The sequence below is a fragment of the Aquarana catesbeiana genome, linkage group LG05 (assembly GCF_042186555.1).
Source record: "Aquarana catesbeiana isolate 2022-GZ linkage group LG05, ASM4218655v1, whole genome shotgun sequence".
Taxonomy (NCBI): Eukaryota; Metazoa; Chordata; class Amphibia; order Anura; family Ranidae; genus Aquarana; species Aquarana catesbeiana.
In genome coordinates this window covers 585485392-585511345 of record NC_133328.1, presented here as the reverse complement: position 1 = coordinate 585511345, position 25954 = coordinate 585485392, and the positions used below count along the sequence as shown (strand labels likewise).

Here is a 25954-nt window from a genome sequence, read left to right as displayed (position 1 = left end):
ACCTTAATGCATTATATTTATACACATACTTTTGACCTCTAATTTTGCTTTGGGCACCATTCAAGGTGGAGGTGAAAGTATATCCCTGTGTCTCAGAGCATGGGTGCAGGCTTGTCCTGATATCAATCCAGAGGGCTAGTAAATATTTCTTCATCTGGGCTGGTTGGAAGCAGCGTACATCCACATATTTTAGGCCACATAATAGATGCAATGGTCAGGTTTCCTTAAAGTACATATCAGTAATTAAACAGATGAGTAAGTGTGTTGGAATGTCTGCATTTAAATATTACATAGCAATATCTGTACTTAAATATACACATATAAAATTCCACTATTATAACAAATTAAGAATTTACTTTCCATAATTTTCCTGAATGATTGCCTCTCCTTAAATCAGAGGGGCTGGTTTACTCAAGGTAAATAGACTGTTCACTTTGCAAGGGAATTGCAATTCATTAGTGAATGTGGTGAAATTTCACTTCGCAAAGAATACCGAATCAGGTGCAAGGAAATGTAAACAAAACAGCATGTTTCTTGCACATGATTGGATGATGAAGTTCAGCTCATTCACTAAGCTTTGGGGAAAGCTCCCTTGCAAAAGGCAGTGTCCTTTGCAAATTGAACAGTCTGCCTTTATTAATCAACCCAATAATGTTTAATAAATGTACCTACGCTGTACCTATGTACCTATGCTGTGTGTTTAAAAAAGAAAAATGCTACATTTTTGGTGTTTCCACCACATTCTTGTATGTGCTTGGCACGCTAATGCAAATGTTCGATGTGAGCTTGTTGTCGGAAATTCCGACTGTGTGTAGGCTTCATCGGACATTTGCTGTCAGAATTTCCGACAACAAATGTTTGAGAGCTGGATCTCAAATTTTCCAACAACAAAATTTGTTGTCGGGAATTCCGAGCGTGTGTAGACACTTCTGACGCACAAAATTCCACGCATGCTCAGAATCAAGCAGAAGAGCCGCACTGGCTATTGAACTTCAATTTTCTCGGCTCGTCCTATGTCTTGTACGTCACCGCGTTCTTGACGTTCCGAATTTCCAACAACATTTGTGTGACCGTGTGTATGCAAGACAAGTTTGAGCCAACATCCGTCAGAAATAAATCCACGATTTTGTTGTCGGAATGCCCGATAGTGTGTACGCGGCATTACAGTGTATGTCAAACTAAATAAAAAATTAAAAAACATGTGCAGTATATCTCTGCAATACATGCATCCCCGTGTTTAAACCCTTTAAGGATTCACTCAAACTAGTAATGTCCCGTTGTGCGATGATAAGACAGCTGCACTGGAATGGCAAAGAATGGTGTCAGCCCTGCACAGATGTCTTTTGCTAAACATATGGGAGGGAAAGGGGGTTAGGAGTCTATAGAAAGAACTGTGAGGGCTGATTAGATTGCTTGAGATAAGACTGCAGAGTGTTCAGTATATAGGACATCACTGGGATTATAATAGAATCAAAAGGCATTTGCTGAATAGATATAAACAAAATGCATTCAATGGTATAGTTAACCAACCAAAAGGGAGTAAATAAGAGTACATTGTTAAGGTTTACATAAACTTTAAGGGGTCTATTTATACATGTTTTCACCTAAGATTCACACATCTTTTACCCAAGATTCTCATTCTTTTTTCTAATTGTGTAAATTTTGGGTAAATTATAATTTTTTTTTTTATTTTAACACATTTTAAAATGCACAAAACTAGTACTCCAATACACTAAAGCAACATCAATGTGATAAAAAGTCTGCATATTTTAACAATTAAAGTGAAATAGGCTTAATCTTCCTTTACAGGCAGAACAGTTTTTCAAAGCAGAAAAAGTTTTATACTGTATTTATTTTTAAATTTAATAAAAAAAAAATGTATTAAATGTCACCATTTTTTTTTTTATATTGCTGTTGCCCTTTAATACATGCCTCCCACAATCCCCAGATGACCTCCTATCAAGCAGACACGTAAAAAAGCCACAAATCTTTCTGCAATCCAAAAATCACATGTCACTGCTTCCTTAAAAAAAAACGGCCATTTAATCCTATAGAAAAAAAAAAAAAAAAACAGCAATTAGGCACAAAATGGCCTCCAGTCTTTAGTCCTTCAATTGCTATGTGTAATTTAACACCTAATTAAAAAAAATACATTTTTTTCCCCTGTTCACGAATAATTATTAGCTATGGCTGTGCTTAAGCTTTGCTAATGAGTTTATAAATAATTTTAAACAACAGGCACACAGTTCTCCTCATTAAATGACAACCATATTTTACATTCAATGCTTATAGAGTAATTGATGTTTAACATAAAACCACCTATAATTTGTTAAATACATGTCATTAGGTTCAGCGGTTTTCCCTCTGTTTTTAAACAATGTAACGACGAACGAAACTGAAGTAATTTGCACTTTTATTTTTTATTTCCCTCAATCAATCTGTAGTGCACAGCCTTCTCTATATTCATTTAGTTTTACTGTGGAAGTAATTATTCTTAATTTTTCTGCTTAAAGTAATTGAAGTTGTCCGTTCTGAATTATTCTGAAAGTCTCAGGATTCAGAGTTACAATTAGCACTACAATCTGCAGAACCATATGGTCTAAGTACACTGGTCAATGCAGCTCACTGGACATCTGCCTCACGGGCAGGCCTGGGTCAATGCCAATGAAATATGATCATTTAAACATATTTCTTCAACATATATTTTTCTTCTCGAGTTGCCATATGATGTTAGCATGCGGTATATATACATTATTACCCTTTTGACTCTACTTTTTAATTGCAATTAATGGAATTTAGTTGGCTTTGCTTAGTCTTGGCTTTTGCTCAAGATGAATAATAATTGGCCAAAATGTTGGAAAGTCTTGGGCTGTTTTATGTGATTAAAGATTTAATAGTTTAATAGTGCATAAAGATTAAAAAAATATATATATATAATTTATTACAGGTATTGATATACCAACGACAATTTACACAACGCTTAATGTATATATTGCACATTCACATCAGTACCTGCCCTCAAGGAGCTTACAATCTAAGGTCCCTAACTCACACTCGTACATACACATACTAGGGCCAATTTAGACAGGAGCCATTTAACCTACCAGCATGTTTTTGCAGTGTGGGAGGAAACTGGAGTTCCCAGAGGAAACCCACACAGGCACCAGGAGAACATGAAAACTCCAAGCAGAAAGTGCTGTGATTGGGATTCAGCCTAGTGCTGACAGCCGGAAATACATTATCAAAAGTATTGGGATGCCTGCGTTTACACGCACATGAACTTTAATGGGATCCCAGTCTTAGTCTGTAGGGTTCAATATTGAGTTGGCCCACTCTTTGCAGCTATAACAGCTTCAACTCTTCTGGGAAGGCTGTCCACAAGGTTTAGGAGTGTCTATGGGAATATTTGACCATTCTTCCAGAAGCGCATTTGATGTTGGAGGAGGAGGCACTGATGTTGGCACTGATGTTGGAGGAGGAGGCCTGACTCGCGGGCTGTGCAGGCCAGTCAAGTTCCTCCAATCCAAACTCTCTCATCCATGTCCTTATGGACCTTACTTTGTGCACTGGTGCGCAGTCATATTGGAATAGAAAGGGACCATCCCCAAACTGTTCCCACAAAGTTGGGAGCATGAAATTGTCCAAAATGTTTTGGTATGCTGACGCCTTAAGAGTTCCCTTCACTGGAACTAAGGGGCCAAGCCCAACACCTGAAAAACAACCCCACACCACAATCCCCCCCACCAAATGATTTGGACCAGTGGACAAAGCAAGGTCCATAAAGACATGGATGAGCGAGTTTGGGGAGGAGGAACTTGACTGACCTCAACCCGATAGAACACCTTTGGGATGAATTAGAGTGGACAATGCGAAATAAGCCTTCTTGTCTGACATCAGTGCCTGACCTCACAAATGCGCTTCTGGAAGAATTGTCAGACATTCCCATAGACACACTCCTAAACCTTGTGGACAACCTTCCCAGAAGAGTTGATGCTGTTATAGCTGCAAAGGGTGGGCCAACTCACTATTGAACCCTACGGACTAAGATTGGGATGTCAGTAAAGTTCATGTGCGTGGTAAAGTGGTAAAGGCGGGCGTCCCAATACTTTTGTTAATACAGTGTGTGTGTGTGTGTGTGTGTGTGTGTATATATATATATATATATATATATATATATATATATATATATATATATCTGGTGGATGGAAGACATGGACAGAGCCCGCTCTTTTTTATGTTATGGGTGGCCTGGTGTAAACAGACAGGCTGTCCGTTTACACCTGACTTCCCTCTGATCTGATCCGCCTAGATGGAGGGGGATGGATTCCCTTTTTTTATTTTTTTATCGGATTGGAGGTAGGTGGGTGTAAACGACACAAGTCCGGTTACATCTGCCAGTCCATAGGGATACATGGACCATCTGATCAGGTCCACCTGAAAAACTGACAGACTGATCTGTTTGGATTGGCTGTGTGAAAGGGGCCTAAGGATTGTTATGCTAACCCTGCCCTAAGTGCCTTGACTGCTTGTTCGGAAAATATATAAATACTTTAGTAGGCATAATCTTGGCACAGGTTCACTTTAAGCAAATCTGACAAGGTGCAAACATTTCATTTCAATATTGTTGTACATAATTACAGCACGGTCATGCAAAGTATAAAGCTCTTTTGGGCTGAATGTAGAGTTCTTTTTTATGTGTGAAGTTTCTCTTTAAATAGCATGTGCTACACATAGTATATAAAAGGGATATTGTTAACAGATGAATGATGCAATAATATAGTCTACAAAAATTGTTTATTTTCTGCTGTGGCAAATAACAGCGATGATTGTGATTGTACATCAGTGTACATCAACAGCAGAAAAGTCATTGACACAGTGAAGGTCACTGCAAGTGGAAATCGTTACTTGAGATGTCCAGGCGTCCTGGGGATAACTATTCAATATATAACTGAAATCCATTTAACTTCTTCACCCTCTGAGCCCTTTGGCTGCTGGAATTTACTTGTCAGGGCTCTCGCACTATCACAGATGAAAGGGAAAGAAATACTGAAGCATGCAGACAAGGATTAAACCTAAAAGGCAGGTTACTTTATATGAATGAACCATTTTTGCTCCAGAATCAATCCAAATATTGCTACAAGTCACATGACATGATTTGGGGTCAGTTTTAAGCTTTATGGGTGGTTTGTTTTAATAAAGGGGGTCTAATAGCCTTAGGTCCTCCAGGACAGGTGGAACACCAACAGTCTAGCCAGCAATGGATTTTGGACTGTGAGGGGATCTCATGTATCATTCGCCTCTTGCTCTGAGAGGTCTGTTGCTTTTATGAGACTCTTAATTGTAGGTAAAAGCACAAAAACATTTTATTATGAAAATTGGTTAACAATAGAACAATAAAAAATAACAATAGTTATTTTGATACGACTTAAAAAAATAACAATAGTTATTTGATATGACTTAAAATTAAAAAAAAAGAAGTATGGCTAAAAAAAATGCTGCATCTGTCCATGGCCACCCCTAAGACTGAGCCATCAAAGACTGCTGTCTCCGGTTCTCCGGTGGACCGCAGTAAACTATTAGAACCATGAATGCCAACGGTAATGTTGGCATTCATGGTTCCCTCAATGAACTGTAGCTCCCTAATGCCGGCAGCACTCATGCAGCCCCAGACCATGACAATCCCACCACCATGCTTGACTGTAGGCAAGATACACTTGCCTTTGTACTCCTCACCTGGTTGCTGCCACACACACTTGACACCATCTGAACCAAATACGTTTATCTTGGTCTCATCAGACCACAGGACATGGTTCCAGTAGTCTGCTTGTCTTCAGCAAACAGTTTGTGGGCTTTCTTGTGCATCATCCTTAGAAGAGGCTTCCTTCTGGGACGACTGTCATGCAGACCAATTTTTTGCAGTGTGCGGCCTATGGTCTGAGCACTGACAGGCTGACCCCCCACCCCTTCAACCTCTGCAGCAATGCTGGCAGCACTCATACGTCTATTTCCCAAAGACAACCTCTGGATATGACGCTGAGCATGTGCACGCAACTTCTTTGGTCGACCATGGCAAGGCCTGTTCTGAGTGGAACCTGTCCTGTTAAACCGCTGTATGGTCTTGGACATCGTGCTGCAGCTCAGTTTCAGGGTCTTGGCCATCTTTATGTAGAGCAACTATTCTTCTTTTCAGATCCTCAGAGAGTTCTTTGCCATGAGGTGCCATGTTGAACTTCCAGTGACCAGTATGACAGAGTGAGAGCGATAACACCAAATTTAACACACCTGCTCCCCATTCACACCTGCGACCTTGTAACACTAACGAGTCACATGACACCGGGGAGGGAAAATGGCTAATTGGGTCCAATTTGGACATTTTCGCTTAGGGGTGTACTCTCTTTTGTTGCCAGCGGTTTAGACATTAATGGCAGTGTGTTGAGTTATGCTGAGGGGACAGCAAATGTACACTGTTATACAAGCTGTACACTCACTACTTTACATTGTAGCAAAGTGTCATTTCTTCAGTGTTGTCACATGAAAAGATATAATAAAATATTTACAAAATTGTGAGGGATGTACTCACTTTTGTGAGATACTGTATGTTTATAATAATAGTTGGCTTTTATGTCTGCTTCCTGTAATGTACAGCAGGACATGCACTGGAAGAGGAAGAGCAAGCAGTGGGAAACAGTCAACCGATGCAATGCACAGTGTTGTCAGTCTAACACAGGTAACATGGTGAAAGGAGGACAGAGTACAGGAAGGACCTCATCAGCAGCTAATCCTTGGGGGCATGTCCAGGATTCAGATGTGAAGGGAGCAACTGGGAGGCTTCTGCAGGTGAAAGTGCCTCTATGTGTCTGCAATACAAACCTTCAGCATGAGTCTGGTTTAAGATATTTTAGCTATGTATAGTTCAATTGTTGGCATATTACAGACAGGGACACTAGCAGCTATTCTTTGATATTACATTTTTTTGTGCCAGGAGTTAAGCTGTAACTAAGTATTGTGCTGCATAATGAGAAATTTGCTCCATGCTATTTTAAAAAATGTCCAGGGAACCCGACTGAAATTATACATTTTATTCCAAAGGAGTGAACATTTCCCTGGAGAAAAGCTGTGGTTTTGTCTTGTGACCAACAATGACTCCAATAGCCACCAATAAACCTGTATTTCATCACTGTGCCTATCTGGGGCAGAAATTATCATGGCTCAAAAAAGCACCCAAGCAAGTAGAGGCAAAACTATCAGGAGGGCATTACAACATATATGCTGCAACTTCTCATAAGATTAGAGAGGTTATGCCATGGAAAGATTTAGAGCCAAACTATGTCTAGGTTCTGTTTTTGCCAGTAAAAAAAAAAAAAAAAAAAAAAAAAATATATATATATATATATATATATATATATATATATATATATATATATATATATATATATATATATATATATTTTTTTTTTTTTTTTTTTTTGAAAAGGCGGGATATCAATATTCCAGTGTCTTACTAGTCCTAGGCCTAGTCCTCTCCTCTACCCTTTTATACTCACCTCCTCTGCTGCCCCTTTCCTCCAGAAGTCCAACCATGTAAGAGTTCCCTGTCCTTTGGTGTCAGAGCTGACACGTTATCGCTGATTTACTAAAGTGGTGAGTATATCCAGTTCATTTATTCAAACATGAGAAACACAATTTCCTGTACTTATTTTATTTGCACATGATTGGACAACTAAAGTGAAATTTCACACAATTTATTATGGATTTGGAGGAGTATGACCTCCATCCCTTTGACTCTCATTGATAAAGATTGTAATAGACATGGAGATTTCACTTGGCCACATTATCTGAAGTGGCATGGCGCCATCAGACACCGAAGCCTACAAGTTCATCCTCCCTTTTGAAGTGACAGTCAGGTGCACTGTTTTGACCAGTTGCTTTAGGCCCCTTTCCCACGGGTCTGCCTGTCAGTTTTTTAGGCGGGCTGGATCAGACCATCCATTGCCCTCTATGGAGCGAAAGATGTCAATAGATATGCGTCCGTTGACACCGACCGTCATCGAATCCGATCCTATCCGCTAAAAAAAAGACAGACAGGAGATCTGTTACCCATCTGTCTGGCAGATTGGATCAGATGACAGGTGGTCTGTTTCCATCCGACCATTCATAGAGGAAAGTGGGCTGTGTCCGAATTCACTCTGCATAAGCCGAGCAGACATGGACCTGCCATCCGCCTGCTCAGCAGGGATCAGCGGACAGATTCCCTGCTTAACAGGCAGATCTGCTGGTGGAGTCCACCTGTCTGAAAGGAGTCTTATCCACCAAGTTTGCTTTAGGAATATGAAGGTTGTAGATGGGGACACCTAGACATCCTCTAGGTCCTAGGTTGCCTTGTGGATTATCTAGTGAGTGAGTAAGTGATGGTACTTAGTGACTGCCAAAGTGCTATTACATGGGGGTAGGGAGACAGTTCTAGAATGACTCAGAGCTTACACAGGGCTTTCTTTCTTCATTCCCACGGACAGGCTAAGCAGCAAAGGAAGGGTGAGTATGTACTGCTGGGATGTGGGCATCAAAAAGAACCCATTGCTTTGCCTTGTGTGTATGTGTTTGCTTTAAGGGCAAAAAAAAAAAAGGTTTCCAACACTAATGAACAACCTACACCCAACCCAACCTTTTTGAAATGTGAACTGTAATGTCATTATGCTTCACTGACAATGCCAAAGCCCCCAGGCCCACAGACAAACACATATGTTCCTCTACACAGCTGAGTGACAGAATCATGACAACATAGGCCTAGAAATCGTAAGGTCACAAAACAGGGGCGAAACAGAATTTAAATATTTTGCTCTTCCTTTCTAGCTGGGTTCCAGTCTACAGTGATATTTAGCCTGACCTGTTCAGTGAAGTTCCAACTTCCGAGAGCACCACTGAAAGGGAAAGAAAATATAGCCTTTCTTTAATGCCGGAGAATTAATTTTCCTCTTTCGCCTTTGGTCTGCGGCCGGGCTTATTCTTTTAACCTGCTGTGTGCCAGATCTTTCAAAAAGCGGTCATGGTTACAGAGGAACCACAAAGACATCCCCGCTCCACTGTTTCCGCTCTCTGCAACAGAGATTGGGAGCTTTATTCTAATAATCTGATCTCCACTTCACAACAGAAGATTTATTTAGACTGCCTCTTGTTTTATAAAGGGCTTGGAAGTCTGTAGTAATTTTTGACACTTTGTTATAATGTTTTTCTCTGACCACCCTCCCCAGCTTCATTTTCATACGGACACAAAGCGCAGTGATGAAATGATGGTTCATTATAGTGCTACAGCGCTCTTATCTTCATCCGGCAAGAGTCATTTCCTTCTAAAGATTGAAATGCAAATGTGAAAATTAATGATAAGTGCATTATCTGATAGTGAAGATAATACTGATTCACTGTCAGAGTAACACACAGTCTTTCTATGATTTCTGCTTCTCATTCACAATATTCCTCTTACTGTCAAACTATCTCTACAGCTAACTATGTTTCAGGGTGCCTTTTTTTTTTTAATTTGCATCAAATGGCATTTCTGTAGATTGTCTATCTACCACATTTTTGCAATCAGAGAGGGAGGAAAAAAAAAATAGAACGTGGGACTGGTAATCTTGGTGTCCTTCGGAGGTTTATCTAAATGGAACTGTACTATTAGGAACTGCTGCTTTTTATTAGATTAGGCTGAGGCTGAGAAAACAAAATATATTGGCTAAAGGCTTTTAAAGGCCAGCTCCACCCAAAAAAAGGGTTATTTCAGTTTCAGTTTTGTGTAGTTGTCAGTGAGTACAATGAGAATGAGGCTTCTGGAGCTGATAATTTTCAGTCCATTTCAACTGCTTTCTGTCCATGGGGGAATCGCACATACTTTTGCAAATAATCACCAGAAACAAAGCAATCTACCAACCACATGTTCAATCAAACACCAGATTTCAGTTGATTGTGAAGTTGAAACTGGGCAATACTTTGACAGCTTTCATATAGGTAATATAATTTCAACTAAAGCCATCAGATTTTTTACCGGGTTTAATCAAGGCAATTTTGATCAGATCTCTTTGTGGTTGATCGAAGCACCAATTATGTCTTTGATTGCTTTATGATTTTGACATAAAATTGAATTGAAAGTTTGATCAAATTGCAAGTATAGCGAATTAGGGTGGAGATTTCCATGGCCTAATTGCTGCAGCTATTACAGAGCCAAATGATGGTGTTACGCTTTCCCAATGGATTATGGGTACCATACAGCAAATGACTGTCTCTCAGTCTGTCCAATATCTCCATTGGCAGCTTTGGACAGTACCAGCTGACAGCTCTCCAGGGAAAACGCTGTCAGGCAGATGTGAAAACCTTGTCCAACTGATTCCCCTCCCCCCCAGAATAAGTTTGCATTGGGTCTTGTTTGCTGGGAATGAGCCATGCCTCCCTTCTGCCTATGCTTACAGCAGAACCACATTATATTAAAGTATATCTAAACCTTCACCTTGTAAAATGATTCATTCCGTTTAAAATAGAGATGAAAGGCAAAACATTTGTGTATATATACAAAGAACATTATAAATACCCTTTTCCCCTTTTTTATAAGGTAATATGTACCCTCTGTTCTCAGCTGCATACGGAATTTAGAGAGATGGAGGAGGAGAAACAGAAGCACACTGGTCTTCCCAGTAAATGGCTATGCATGAAGGAGGGGTGTGTCAGGACAAGTCTGATCATTGGGGGAGTCAGTTGGTCAGTTCTCAGCACAGCCAGAAAACTGACCATGCTGTTCTCTCATGCCTAGTTTGCCAGTTTTTGATAGGAAAGCAGAGGGACTGGCAGGGACACCAGGGAATTCACACAAAGAAAGCAATACAAAGAAAATGGAATACTTTTTCATATAAGTACATGGTACAGCAGGTACAGTACATATCAGAAAGTAAAAGGCTGGGTTTACATATTCTTTAAAGAGGTTGTAAAGGCTATGCGTTAAGATAAAAAGCCTTCTGTTTGTAGCAGCCCCCCTCAGCCTCCCTAACACTTACTTGAGGTCCCTCTCTGTCCAGCGATGTCCATGAGTGTCACAGCTGTCCGAGATTCTCCCTCCTGATTGGCTGAGACACAGCAGAAGTGCCATTGGCCGCCGCTGCTGTTAATCAAAGTCAGCTAGCCAATCAGGGGAGAGAGGGGACAGGGGCAGAGCTCTGTGTCTGAATAGACACAGGGAGCTGTGACTTGGCTCGGGTGCCTCCATAGCAAGCTGCTTGTTGTGGGGACACTGAACAGGAAGGAGGGGCCAGGAGCACCAAAGAGGGACCCAAGAAGAGGGGGATCCGGGCTTATAATATGTTTTTTATTTTTTTCTGGGAAAAAAATGAGACTTTACAATTACTTTAAAATAACACCTACATTATATTTGTTAATTGTTCTCACGCATGGGATAGCTTGAAAAATATTTCAAAATTGCAGCTTACCTTTTTTTAGGTGTTATTTTCTGTAACCTCCAGCACTAGGAGGTTAGGTGGCTAGGCAGCGGAGTTTGACTTAATTATCACTGTCTGTACTGTGCAGACAGGTTTCATTATCATTTGTAAACTAGATGAACACTGCCTGTCCTAACAAAGGGTTAAAGCTAAAGCTGGGTTTCATCATTGTGTGTAAAGTGAGGAGACTTAGTCTGTCCTTAGGACAGACTGACTCCAAGATCTAACAGGTAAGAAATATATATATATATATATATATATATATATATATATATATATATATATATATATATATATATATATATATATATATATATATATATATGTATATATATATATATGTATATATATATATATGTATATATATATATATATATATATATATATATATATTTTTTTTTTTTTTTTTTTTAGGTATGTTGTGTGGGAACACACAACAGACATATACTGTAATGTATAATGACATATATTGTCATTATTCATTATAATGTACTGTAATTTTCTCAAATTAGACTGCAAAAGTGGAAATAAAATTTAAAGTGATGTTAACGGTCTTGCTGGGATGGATAAAAAAAATAATAAAAGAAAACTCAAAGTAATTTTAGGGAATCTGTCACTTTGCCCATTCAAGGCAAAATAAAAGGTTCTCTTGACAGGTTATTCCCACTCACTGAAACTCACCTTTGTCACACTCTCACTTCCCAAGGATTTTCATGACCCTAACTTTGTTCATCCAGGACGGAATATTAGAAAACTCTCGGGCCAGAATTTTTTGTCTGTGTCTCTTTTTTAAATGTTCCCCCCTATTTGTCTTGATTACCTCTTTCACAGAATTAAATGTGATCAAAATTTGCAAAATGTTATGGTTGTCACCAACACTGAAGCAAAGGGCGTAGCTTTGGGATCCACTGCCAATAGTCTGATTTCCCTTTACTTTGGGGAGACTTCTAATCATGGCTTGTCATATCTCAGGGTCAGGGTGTGAAGGGCAAAAAGGAACCCAAAAAGCAATAAAAGCCTAGAAGGAAAAACAATAGAGATCCTTCTTCAACATCCCAAAACACAAACAATTGCTGGAGATCTACTTTAAAAACACCATGGAGTTGATTTTCTAAAACCTTTGGTGCATCTGTGCATGGTAGCCAATCAACTTCTAACTTCAGCTTGTTCAATTAGGCTTTGACAAAAAACTGGAAGGTGATTGGTTTCTATGCAGAGCTGCACCAGATTTTGCACCCTCCAGTTTTAGTAAATCAATCCCATATTTGAGGAAATGTGACTTACAAAGGCTAGTGTATGCAGATATTACACTGACTACATCTGGTGATATACATATGTGGCCAGCATATAAACACTTCCACAATCTAATTCAGATTTAAACATAAATATAACCAAACCTGTTAAAGGTCCAAACACAGCTAGATGGGAGTTACATTGGGATCTGCTGATGTGTGGACACCTGCACATAATGGAAGCATATAAAAGGACTTCTGATGAGAAGCCAGGGATCAGAAAATTTCACACTGACACAGAATTTTCTGTCCTCGGGAGAAAATCCAGAGAGCAATATGGCCAGGACAGCTGTCACCGCCCACCAATCCGGAAATCTAAAACTCATTAGTATTCAAAGAAACATTCTGATAATCAAGAAAGTCATATAGAAAACTCCTAAAATAATTATGAATAAATTACAGCATAAGATGATCTATTCAGAAAGAGTTATCAGTACAACTAATATTATTTATATATAGTACATATATATATATATATATATATATATATATATATATATATATATATATATATATATATACACATATATATATATATATATATATATATACACATAATATAAAATATATAAATCACATCAGCTGTTTACAGTATCCTAGAAAATTAATTAAAGTAGTATTAAACCATTTTGAAAAAAAATGTTCCTCTATTGCACTCTTATAACTATTACTAATTTCATCAATTGTTAACTATTCTGCTGGTCAATTTTCTATTACCTTTTACTATTGTCCCCCATTCTGTCCACCTAGTACAACGCTTCCACCAACTTCCGGTCTGGAAAGCGGGCACACAGCTACATTTCAGTGCAGTGACCGAGGGACTTCTTCTCCCATTACTGCTTGTGCAGCAATGTTTGTTTCTTTAATAAACTTTATTGCTCATGTGTCAAAGTCCGGTGGGTGGAAAGAGGTGGGCAGTGCACAAGCCATCTTTCGCAGCAGCCCCAATGTGCAGCATAGTGTGGCATAACGTACATTTGTAGTTTAAAGGGGGGGGTGCACATGTTGTGGTTGTTCTATAGGGCTCTATTATTGCAAGGAGCCACCACAAAAGTAGAAGTTTGAAAAATAAATGAATTAGATTGATCCTGACATCATCAGAAGACACTGACAGCAATATTAAGGGGTATGCTATTTTACGAGTAAGTGTGGTAGAGATAGAATATTCAATAACAAGAGTTTAATAACACTTTAAGCAGCTGATCCAAGAAACAACTGAAATCAATTAGTAAGCTGCTACTGCTAACCCTTAGGCCCCTTTCACACCAGCGGACTGATTGGGTCTGCCTTTCCGTATTTTAGGCGGACCCGGTCAGACCACACATTGTTCTCTATTGGGCGGCAAATGTCAGTGGATGTGTGTCAGACGTATAGGGAATACGTTCACCATCCGTCAGGCGGATCGGATGACAATCGGATGGAAACGGATATGCAGTCCATTTCCATCCAACCGCCCCATAGAAAACAGCGGGCTGTGTCCGTGTCCACTCTGCATCTCTGAGCAGACACAGACCTGTCACCCGCCAGCTCGGTGGAGATCAGCGGAGAGAACCCCTGCTGAGCAGGCGGATCTGCTTGGATGGATTCCACCCCATGTAAGGGGTCCTAATCCAGCAACACTACAGCTAGGCTAAAGACAACCAAAATTCAAATTAATTTACTTTACTCTGAGTAATCATGGCCAAGCGAGAGTTTGCACATGCTCATGGATGGGCTTCTATAAAAAAAGTGCTGTGAAATTTCCCAAGTTTGCTTGCAGTATCACCAACAAGATTCTAACTGACTTTGAAGGTCGTAGTCTGATTAATGGCCCATATAGGTGTCTTAGTACACTGAACTATCAGGCTTTCAATTAGTATAGGAGCCTACAGTAGATATATTTGGAAATTCCTCTGATGGAATACAAATTAATGAGTAAAACGAGTTAAAAACAAGAAACATGGACTAAAATGTAACTTTTATTAAACATATGTAAAAACATGTAATAATAAATTAAAAATAGAGTAGGCTGAAGTAAAAAAAATTGCCAAGTCTATGTGTCATGCATGAGCATTAGTCCATAATTCTGGAGGTTTTTGACAAATCATTTCCTCCAGCAATCGGAGATATCACTGATTGTTGTTGAAAAGCAACAGTACTCTTAAAAACGTATCTCTAGATTTCTCAGAGAGGGCGAATGTTGCTAAACAAAGGAGTGTTCAAAGGGTGGTCAATGTGTTGACCTACCCTCTTAAGCTACAGGTCTGGACTAAAGCTAACGGGTACTGAGGTCACTGAAGGGCTTGACTGCCTACCTGAAGCCCAACATGCCACAGACCACAGCTCCAGCCTTGTAACATCACTATATTATAGCAGCAGTAATCCTCTCTGAGAGATCTAGACATATGTTTGCAGAAAGTTTGCAGGAAGTCAGGGTAAATCTCCCTAATGAGGGTACAGACGGCAGTAAAATTCTAACAGAGGATCTAATTCAAGAGTAAGGCTTTAAATGTAATGTTTTGTACTATTATCCAATAAACAAGGATGATTTTGCGCATTGCGTGATTGTCACTTACCTGGCCCATCCCAACCATCAGCCACTGTCCCGGTTTGTGTTGTTTTCTCTGTCTGTGCTTCTCCGTCTGATTCTGCTGTTCCATGACTGCCTTCTTCATCTCCTGAGTTCAAGACAATATGGCAATACTGCATTAAAAAGAAGTCTACAATTTATTCTTTATTATAGCCGAATTTCAGACAAGCAGCTAAGTACACAGATGGAAAACATATACAGTATGAAATCCAAATGATTTGTATTGCTGTCCATCCAGTCCTAAAATTTACAGTTCCTGCCAGAAAACACAGACAGGTGATTGACACAACTTACATTAAATAATACAGTGGTGTCCCCCCCTCCACTCCCAACCTTCCGACTGGACAGTGAAAGAGCAGTGAAAGACTGATGAGGTCACTCCGCTCTCTTCTCCTATCAGCATGTTACTGGTTAACATATCTGCACACAGCACGCCTGATTGACTTCTTGTCCTGCCCCTCTCCCAATCTGAGCGCTGCTGTATAGAAGATAGAAATAAGCTAATACAATTTAAACTCCATTACTTATGCAAGCTGCATTTAAAAATATATATTTAATGATTTATTAATGATTACAGAGCTCCATTTAATTGTGTCTTTTATGTCTGGCTAGAGTTCAAATTTAATAATACTAACCATACAAATGAATATCTTATACAGAATAATATACCTCTAAGGATGGCGATGTCATACAGTTATATAAAGAACAAAATATTACAGCGCACACATGCATGTGTGCGCTGTAATATTTTGTTCTGTTGTATGGTCTTATGGCTGCACCATTTTTAATGCATCTTTTAGGGTGTGCTCCCCAAATATCTTGTTTGTCTATTGTATGGATTCTGACCAAATCCTTTTGGGTGAGGAGCACCCCACTCCCTCATTAAGTACCTCTCAATAGGTTCCACCTGTGTCATGGGTGGAGACCTCAAGTTCTCCCATATAGAGGAGTGTATTGCTCCCATGGTTCAGAGAAGTAGGATCTCCCGATCTATGGATAGTGTAGGACCCACTAATCATGGGGGAATTTTTTCGCAATAAGTGGGCTTAGCACCATATAGCAATATGGTGTGACCAAATCCCCATATTTTTTGATAATGTTTTTTTGAAAATGTGTAGGTGTTTTAAACTAGCCTTGCTGGAGGTAAATGTCTTTTTTGCATGTGTGCGCTGTAATATTTTGTTCTGCTGTATGGTCTTATGGCTGCACCATCTTTATTGCATCTTTTAGATTGTGCCCCCCAAATATTTTGTTTGACAGTTATATAAAGAACACAATGACATTTCCATAGGTAGTGAAGGAGGGGGGTAAAAGAAGAAAGTGAGACCCAAAAAAGAGGAAATGGGCAGAGAGTCTGCATGACCAAGGGGAGGAATAGGCCGGAAAAGGGTTCAAATATGTGAGTTCAATGTGGAGGTGTTGGAGGTCTTATGGGGTTGGAAGGTAAAGGTCAGGTGGGCAGGGTGGAGCTGCAAGGGTTGTTAATGTGAAGGATGCTGGGTATTCATTTTGGAAACTTCAGGTGAAGAGAAAGTTTCCCTCCCACCCACCCTAGAATTGTGCTGCATTGTAAGTCAAGAGCTGTGGAAAGGTATTGATTATAAAAAAAACAAAAAAAAAGAACAAATGTCACAGCAGCTGGTGGGTTAGGGGTTCTTTGGCAGGATCAGTGAATATTTAAATTGTTACAAAACTAGTGGGTCCATCTGGGGTATGGTGCATTCACTTAGTTGGTTATTGGTGGTGCTCCCAGGATCCAGGTCCCCTGGAGGAAAAACTAACAACATGTGAGTTCATAACGTCTTTGAGCTGATTGGGGCACTTCTGAGGACATGGACAATTCTAGTTATAAATTGGACACCCAAACACCCCTTCCTGGTTGCATTGTCGAAATTGTTCATTGTTTGGTGTTTTGTTAATGTGATGTTATTTATTTCATTTTCTAAATAAAATGGCTTCTGTGACCACTTAAAACCATATCACCCAAGTCCATGTTATTATTTTAAGGGTAGGTAGAAGGGCAGGGGTTGCAGAATCCTTTGGTCAAGCATTTCTAAGGCCAGCCATACATGGGACAAATTTTGTGGTTACAGGAAAGAAATTCACTGGATTCCCCCATCAACACAGACAGTGTTGACATGGGAATCCCTCCCGTTGAGCCATTGTGTTCTCCCAGAAGAGGGAGCGGGGGAAGCCGTCCTCGCTGGGAGAAGACAGTGATTATTGTTAGCGGCTATACCAGCCGCTAGTGATAATCATATGTAAAATCCGGCAGGCAGGTTGTACTTAAGTTGATTGATCGATCAACTTGGTACATTCAGCCTGCTCATACATGGTTCGAATCCTGGCCGGTTCAGCAGGAATTCAAACTGTTTATGGCCGGCCTTAGCCAGTGTCTGATTCCTGGGCCTAAAAGCATCCCCTGAATTCTCACACACATACTATTATTGTATCTTGAATGTTGGCCAAATCATTGTGGACTTGGGTGCCAAACATCACAGGGTGTGGTTACTTATTCAGGAAGTCTGTTGAATCCTGACGGCCTCTCCCCATTAAGATCAGAGTTGTATCTTCCAAACGTTCCGATAAACTCTGAGTTCTTTGCAAATACATGTATTATGTAGCTATTCTACGTGAAACTTGCTTTCTATAGGAAGATATCTTTGTTTGAAATCAGACTTTCTGAAAAAATACAATGCTAAACTCCGACATGTATACAATACTCATTTATTTCTAAAGAAAAAAATATTCCTCATCCAAATGAACTATATACAGTACATAGTAAGGATTTTATTATTATTTTTTTTAAATATTTATTGGATTTTACAAATTTGAACACTTAGGCCTTTTACAGAAATGTCATATCAATACATTCCAACTGCACATCAAAGCATTGTAAAAGTAAACATAACAAAGAAAGATCCAGATGTAGCAAATACAATGCACTACGCTTCCATATCAAGAATGTATGTATGGAAATATAATAGCCTCTAATAAATGTGAACTGCTGTTTTTAAGATATACAATAGAATGAAAAATAAAGCAACCATGACAGATAAAAAAAAAGAAATTAGTGATAGTCTGATATGAGAAACATCAATATACCAAGTAACATCTTATACAAAAGACCATCCAATAAGGGGAAACAAATATGAAGCCTAGGACAATACCTCCTTTCAGGCGCAGACAGAATAAAGCTGTCAATACACAGAGCAAATGTTGGCCTCTTCCTGATGAATCAGCCGAAATTCATGGCGTGGGTGGCGTGGGTGGCCCTGTCGGCACGTTTCAATTCAACAACCTTTGATGTGAAAATTGATGGAGTCATGGAGACGAGTGGAAAAATATCAGCCGAACAGCAGCTCCATCCAATCGGCTGCCGTCATTGTGCAGGTATTCAGACAGCCACAGGTGTTGGCTTTTAAAATACATTAGCAGGCAGGGGAGATTTCCCCTTTCACGCTGTATACCGAGGATGAAGAAACTCTTAGGCAGGCCATACATGATTCATTTTTTTCCTTCAACCAGTGGATTAAAGGACAAAAAAGAATGAAATCACTCCCATTGAGCTACTGTATTCCATTGGTGAGGAGCCTTCCTTACTAGCAGAATACAATGATCAGCATTGCTGGCTACCCGATACGATCAATAGAATGACTGTACAACCATCCCATACATGGATGGAAATTCGGCAATTCCTTGCTGATCTAACCAACTTTCAATCCATGTATGGCAGGCTTTACATTGTATGGTCAGCTTAAAGCAAAGCTAAACTCACCCCTTCTTTAATCCCTGTCCCTTGCCACCACCAGCATCTTCTGCCGGGTGTCGGTTTTCAGCCATCTTCATTGGCTGGTGTGGGATGACGTCACTCCTACACATGCACAGGAGTCAGTGATCCCAGCACACAGGGAGTCTGCCAGCGAGGTAAGCTGTGCTGTGCATGCACAGCTCAGTTTACATGCCAGGGAAGGCAATGAGCAGGCAGGTAGGGGTATTTCATTGCAGAAGAGACGTTGCATGACTCTTCTGCAATAAAGAGCCTGTTTGCTCGCTGTTTTTGATAGTGGAACTTTAATTTCGCTCTAGGTGTAAGGAGAGTATGAAGTGATCCAATAATGAAATAACATTTAGAAGCAGGCTATATTTAGGGTGACGAACCCCCATTGCCCACAGAAGCAAAAAATGAGGTGTAAAGACTTCTTTTTTCTTGTGAACTCCTATTAAGAATATGCAAAAACATTTAAAGGAAAATGTGGTTGCTTCCACAATTTTGTGATACATCTTCTAGCAACCATAATATGACTTCCGAAACTGTTCTTTTTCCCAATCCCAGAAATGCTGATTCTGGGCCTAAGGCATTATCAGACCTCCACACTGAATACAAAAAAAAGTAAAAGGGTAAGGATAGCCATTCTGAAACACATCTTGGAATACTTACAAGCTATTTTAGATACAAGGGGTGGTGTAAAGCAGTGGTTCTCAACCCTGTTCCCAAGTACCCCCAACAGGCCATGTTTGCAGGTTTTCCTTTATCTTGCACAGGTACTTTAAATCAGAAACAATGGCTTGGTATTTTGGACAGCTATTTTAGAGAAATTCCCAAAACATGGCCTGTTGGGGGTGCTTGAAGACAGGGTTGAGAACCTCTGGTGTAAAATACCATCCCAGTACGATTTTCTGATCAGATTCCCTAGGTAATGTACAATAGAAACCCATACAAATCACCCACAGGCTGCAATCTAGGACTTTAGCAGCTTTTATTGCAGAGTTTTACAGGAGCCTGTTTTTTGGGTTATTCATATTAATTAACCAAGCCAGCTCTTCTGTAGAACTAACTGCTAAGTATAACAGTCTACTTTCATTATAACTGCCTTATCAGTCTAAGTGCTATATTTATAAAGCAGTGAATAGTGGCATATCAATTACATTAATTTTAAAAAACACATGCACTGGGAGGATTCACCTGTAGTGAATGTTTGGTGAATGTCAAATTCCCTGCTCTATAAATACAACCAACTTCTTTTTCCCCTTACTTGTGTCTACATTGTTTTGTTTCAATAGTATTTATTGGTATTTGAAGATAAACAATAAGCTTGAAATGAACATAACTCTTACACCGTATGGTAGAATGGTAGAATAACAATGAATATACAGAAAGTACAAGGTTAGGACAAAGATATTTCATATACGAAAATTCGTAAGTTGGTAAGTATGCAACTAATTTAAACAACTTAAGTGGAGTGGATAAAGACGGAGGACTAGTTCTCCCCAGACACCCCAATGGGTACACACTGTGTCTAGGGGAACTCAGCCTCCCCATAGTGAAAACATTGAAGATATACATACTCAAATGTAAAGAGATTCACCTATAATTTGCGTACCTAGATTTCCATTGAAGGAGGAAGGTTTTTAGCCTCCCTGAGCAGGACGTCACCATCTGTTCATAGGAGCATTGTAAATGCATTATTTCTACCACTTCTGTTGGGAAAGGAGGTAGGCGGTTTTCCATCTTCTCGTAATTGTTAGTCTTGCTGCTAGGAGTATGTGGGTAATTGTATGTTGTAGGTTAGGTGGTAGGAGTTCTATGCCTAGGGATAGTATTGCTACTGCTGGGTTCAAAGGGACCTGTTGTTGAGTAATATCAAATATAATGGTAAATACAGCAGTCCAGTATGTTGAGAGTATAGGGCAACTCTAGAGGACGTGTAGTATGTCCCCTTGCAGACCACAGTTTCTCTAACATCTATTGGATAGTTGGGGACTATATCTCGAGATTTTATCTGGGGTCTGGTACCATCTTAGTGTTATTTTTATTTGTGCCTTCATTTTTTTAAATGTTTAGGTACGATTTTCTTTGTACATGGAATAGCTATAGTTTTCTTTTAAAAAGCTGTACAACACATTCGGAGGGATTTACTAAAACTGGAGAGTGCAAACTTTGGTACAGCTCTGAATAGAAACCAATCAGCTTCTAGGTTGTATTGCTTAATTGAAAAAGCTGAAGTTAGAAGCTGATTGGCTACCATGCACAGCTGCACCAGATTCTGAATGCTCCAGTTTTAGTGAATCTCCCCCATTGCAAGATCCAAGCCTAATTATTCTTCCTAAGCCTTGTGTACAGGAGCTATAGATGTCTAAAGTTTCAGTAAACATAAAATAGAAGTTGACTTATGCAAAAAAAAACCACAATTACAGTACCAGTATTAAAAGCCAACTCCAACCAAAGAGCTAAATACATACATAAATCTATATACATGTAAAGCAAATGTATTTTACAGTTTCAGGTGTGCATTGCGGCAATCCATTTCATGCAATTCCTTGCTTCCCAGTCTGCCCGATGAAGTCCCCTGCTAAATTAAATTCATATCCAACCCAACTCTGGTACTGAGCCCACACAGGGCTAAGGATCCTCTGTGCAGCCCCTTGAAACAGTGCTCGGATCCAGTAATTGGCTGCTCAGGAACGGAACAATGCATTGTGAGGTAGCTGGGTAAGATTATACCTCCATTTCAGCTCCGGAGGATGACCAGATCAGAGTGACAGCAAATGGATAACATGTCCTCCTTAAAGCCCAACAACTTTTTGGCAAGAAAGGACACGACTCCAAAAACAGACACAGATAAAAACCCATGTCTTGTAGAGCTGGGAAAGGTAACGACGTCTGAAAATGTCCTTATTGCTGCTTATCCTTTCGTCTCCTGGTGACAACCCCACCTCTCATATCTTGTAAGGGTGTCCAGCACAGGAAGCAAAGGAAAATCTCCCCAATGGGGTCACAACCAGAGATAAAAACCTGCCAAAATTGTAACTCCTCCACACTCTTTCAAAAATATGTAAAAAGATTTTTTGGCTGGAGTTGGGCATTAACTTTCTAATCCAAAGCATGCCCCTTACTTTGCACTGAATGATCAAAGGGCAGGGTTGCTTTAAATCTAAAAAAATATGAACACAGAGCATGTTAGGAGATGTGAGCTTAAAGAACAGGTTGGTATATTGGACCGAGAAAATGACAAAGCCGGGTAGAGGAGATAATTTCCAGCCAGCAGGACGGGTCCACCAGCCAGTCGCACAGGGGCTGTTCAATCAGCTCTATCAGTGATCTATCAGTGTCCTCATTCTAGACATAACCAGGAGTCAAAGACTCAGGTCAATAAGCTTATAGGCGATTTGCACAAACATCTCCTGCAGCAAGGTAAACTACAATGTCAAATTGGTTTTTCCTCTAAGTACGTCCTTTTATTTATTTATTTAAGCACCCTTACTAATAGCATTAACTTACAAAAAAACTTGCTTGGTGTTTTCTAATATCAGTAGATGGTGCCCCTTTCCAGCTATTCATGTCTCTCTGTTTAAAAAGAACTCCACTAAATGACCATAAAGCATCACACCCTTTTAAGAAAAAAAAAAAACACGTTTACTGAGATTTTCATGCATCTAACAGTTGACAAGTTAACATTTTTGAGACCTCTCAGTTTTCCTCTATTGTTTTTATTTTTTTGGTGTTTGGTTTCAGTGTTATCAGCTCAGCTAAGGTATTTTTTCAGTGTGAAAAAATACCTTAGCATGTTATACATTGATCGAAATTTGACGGGCCCAGCAGAGACTGGCCAAATTTCAACTGATGTATGAGCAGGCTTGTTGTACAGAAGTCGTTCAGTTCAGTTAACCAGCCTGTCAGGTTTTTCCCAATCATTGGGAAATTGGCATTGATCAGTGTATTCTGAGGGTAGGGAAGGCCCCATTGTTAGAATACAATGACTTAGTGGAAAGGATTCCCCTATCTCAAGTGTGTGGATGGGGGATCAGGTCATTTTTGTTTTCATTCTACCCACTGGTTGAACGAAAAAATAAACGACTAATGTATTATGTCTAATGGCTTTACAGTACCAAAAACAACTGAATTCAACAGTTCCCTAGCTGTCACTATGCTCTAAAGAGTCTGTAAGGGCCTTTTCACACAGGCTTTCCAATCATGTCCACCTGTCAGTTTTTCAGGTGGACCTGATTGGAAGCTCAATGAAGCTCTATGGATAGGCAGATGTAAATGGACTTGTGTCTATAGACTACATGCAATAATAGTGACCTTTACCATTTGTCTGCCTTTTTGGGGCACAACTTTCAGAGTTCAGTTCCTCTTTAATTCTTGACCCAAAAGCTAAAATAATGTCTTAGCATTTAAAAAAGATACATTATGAACCTTGTTGCTGTTCTGTCTCCTATGGGACAACATACATGTAGCAATTGGTCCCATGTTGCTACAGTAATGCCGCGTACACACGGTCGGACTTTTCGTCTACAAAAGTCCGACAGCCTGTCCGACAGACTTCCGGCGGACTTTCGGCGGACTTGCAGCAGACTTTCTAACGAACGGACTTGCCTACACACGACCACACAAAAGTCCGACGGATTTGTACGTGATGACGTACACCGGACTAAAATAAGGAAGTTCATAGCCAGTAGCCAATAGCTGCCCTAGCATGGGTTTTTGTCCGTCGGACTAGCACACAGACGAGCGGATTTCGGGGTCCGTCGTAGTTACGACGTAAAGATTTGAAGCATGTTTCAAATCTAAAGTCCGTCGGATTTGAGTCTGAAAAAGTCTGCTGAAAGTCCGGAGAAGCCCACACACGATCGGATTACCAGCCAGCTTTAGTCCGTCGGCGTCCGTTGGACTTTTGTAGACGAAAAGTCCGACCGTGTGTACGCGGCATAAGTGTTTTCTTAGTATAATTGTAAGGTCCAACCTGCCCTCCCCTCCAGCTGATTCTACATTGGCTAGGAAGGAGGCGGCTGTTTAATAATGGCAGCTTATCTCTGCTCTGAGAGTTTCCATAGACTAGCAACGGCAAGAGGAATGCAGTGGGGGTGGGGGTTTGTCAGCCTCTGCATTGTCCTTGCTGTTGCTTGTCTGTGGAAAGTGCTCAGAGGCCAGACAAGCTGCCATTATCCATTAGCCATCTCCTTCCTTGCTGTTGTCTGGTTGGCTACAGCAGGGGAGGGGGGACCTCATAACTAGTCTTAGAAAACAACAAGATACATATTACTGCATGTACTTTGTCCCATAGAAGACAGAACTGTAAAAAAAAAAAAAAAAGAGCGGCAGGGCAGCAAGGCTGCACAAAATCATGTACCTGTACGCAGTGTTGTGCACGCGGTTTTGGGGCTGCGCCGCTCCCGTTGTTATTGGACACAGTGGGAGCAGGTCTGGAGGCCGCGGTGGCCGCCGCGACTCGTCGATTGTTCAGTGGAGACACGGATCAGTGGGGGGCCGATGTAAACAAGGCACACCGCTAATCTGTCAGTGAGGGAAAGCGAGATCTAGTGTTTCAGCTAAGCTTAAACACGATTTCAACTTTCCTCCAGTGCATCTGTCCCCCATTCAGTTAGGAAGCACCTCCCTAGGACACACTTAACCCCTTGATCACCACTAGTGTTAACCTCTTCCCTGCCAGTGTAATTTATACAGGGATCAGTGCCTTTTTTTTTTAGCACTGATCCCTGTATTAGTAACACTGGTCCCAAAAAATTGTCACTTGGGGTCAGATTTGTCCACAGCAATGTCCCAGTCCTGCTAAAAATCACTGATCACCGCCGCCATTACTAATTAAAAAAAAAAAATACTTAAATCTATCCCCTATATTGTAGACACGATAACTTTTGCGCAAACCAATAAATATACGCATATTGTGGGTTTTTTTACCAAAAATATGTAGAAGGATACAATAGTCCTAAATTTATGAATAAATTCATTTTATAGCAGAAAGTAAAAAATATTGGGGTTCTTTTTTTTCAAAATCACAGAGATGATTAAATACCACAATAAGAAAGCTCTATTTGTGGGAAAAAAAAGGACGTCAATTTTATTTGATACAGCGTCGCACGACCGTGCAATTGACAGTTAAAGCGACGCAGTGCCGAATCGCAAAAAAATGGCCCGGTCAGGAAGTGGTTAAAACCTTCCGGGGCTAAAGTGGTTAAGGCACAACTCCAGACAAAAGATATTTTCTTAAGCCAGACATAGACGGTTCAAATCTCAGCCGGTTCAACAGGGACCGTCTGACTTTCGAACTATGTATGGGCAGGTTGATTGTACTCAAGTTGATCAATCAACCAGCTTGGGTACAACAAGCATGTTGGATTTTTCATGTGATTATTGCCAGCGACTATAGCCGCTAGCAATAATACTCACTGTGTGTTCTCCCAGCTGGGACGGCTCACTGCGGGGGTCCGGTGCGTCCCTGTTTACCATTTCAGGTCCAATTTTGGTCTGAATTTTTGGCTGAATTTGGACCTGAAAAGGACCAGAAGACGCACAGGACTCCTGTTTAATTCGCTGTCCAGCCATCCTGGAGCTGTGTGAACCGACTCCATTGAGAGCCGATCACAATCTCCTGACATGCGAATTCGATGGGGGGGGGGGACCGGCATCCAATTCATAATAGAGTGAACCCAGCCTAAACCTGGATATTACCAGTATTTTCACTAATACACTTTGCATAGAACCACCTTTATTGTTGCGGTTATTGGATTATTAAACATTTTTGCAATGTTGTGAAAATGACAATAACAAGCAAAGGCATGATTAATTCTGTACCAACTTTATATCAGTTTTACCACCA

The 25954-nt window shown here is 40.2% G+C and overlaps 1 protein-coding gene across 3 annotated transcripts in view; it reads right to left on the bottom strand.

Annotated features, from left to right (window-relative positions):
• The window catches only part of ZFPM2 (zinc finger protein, FOG family member 2), a 575810-nt gene that overhangs the window by 436881 nt on the left and 112975 nt on the right, over nt 1-25954 (bottom strand). For 2 of the 3 annotated variants that reach the window (XM_073632142.1, XM_073632140.1), the window contains exon 3: nt 15319-15420. In XM_073632142.1, the coding sequence (XP_073488243.1) occupies nt 15319-15420 (102 nt within the window). Of the gene's footprint in view, nt 1-15318; nt 15446-25954 lie in introns of all 3 variants that reach the window. The other variant, XM_073632141.1, reaches the window with a different exon arrangement.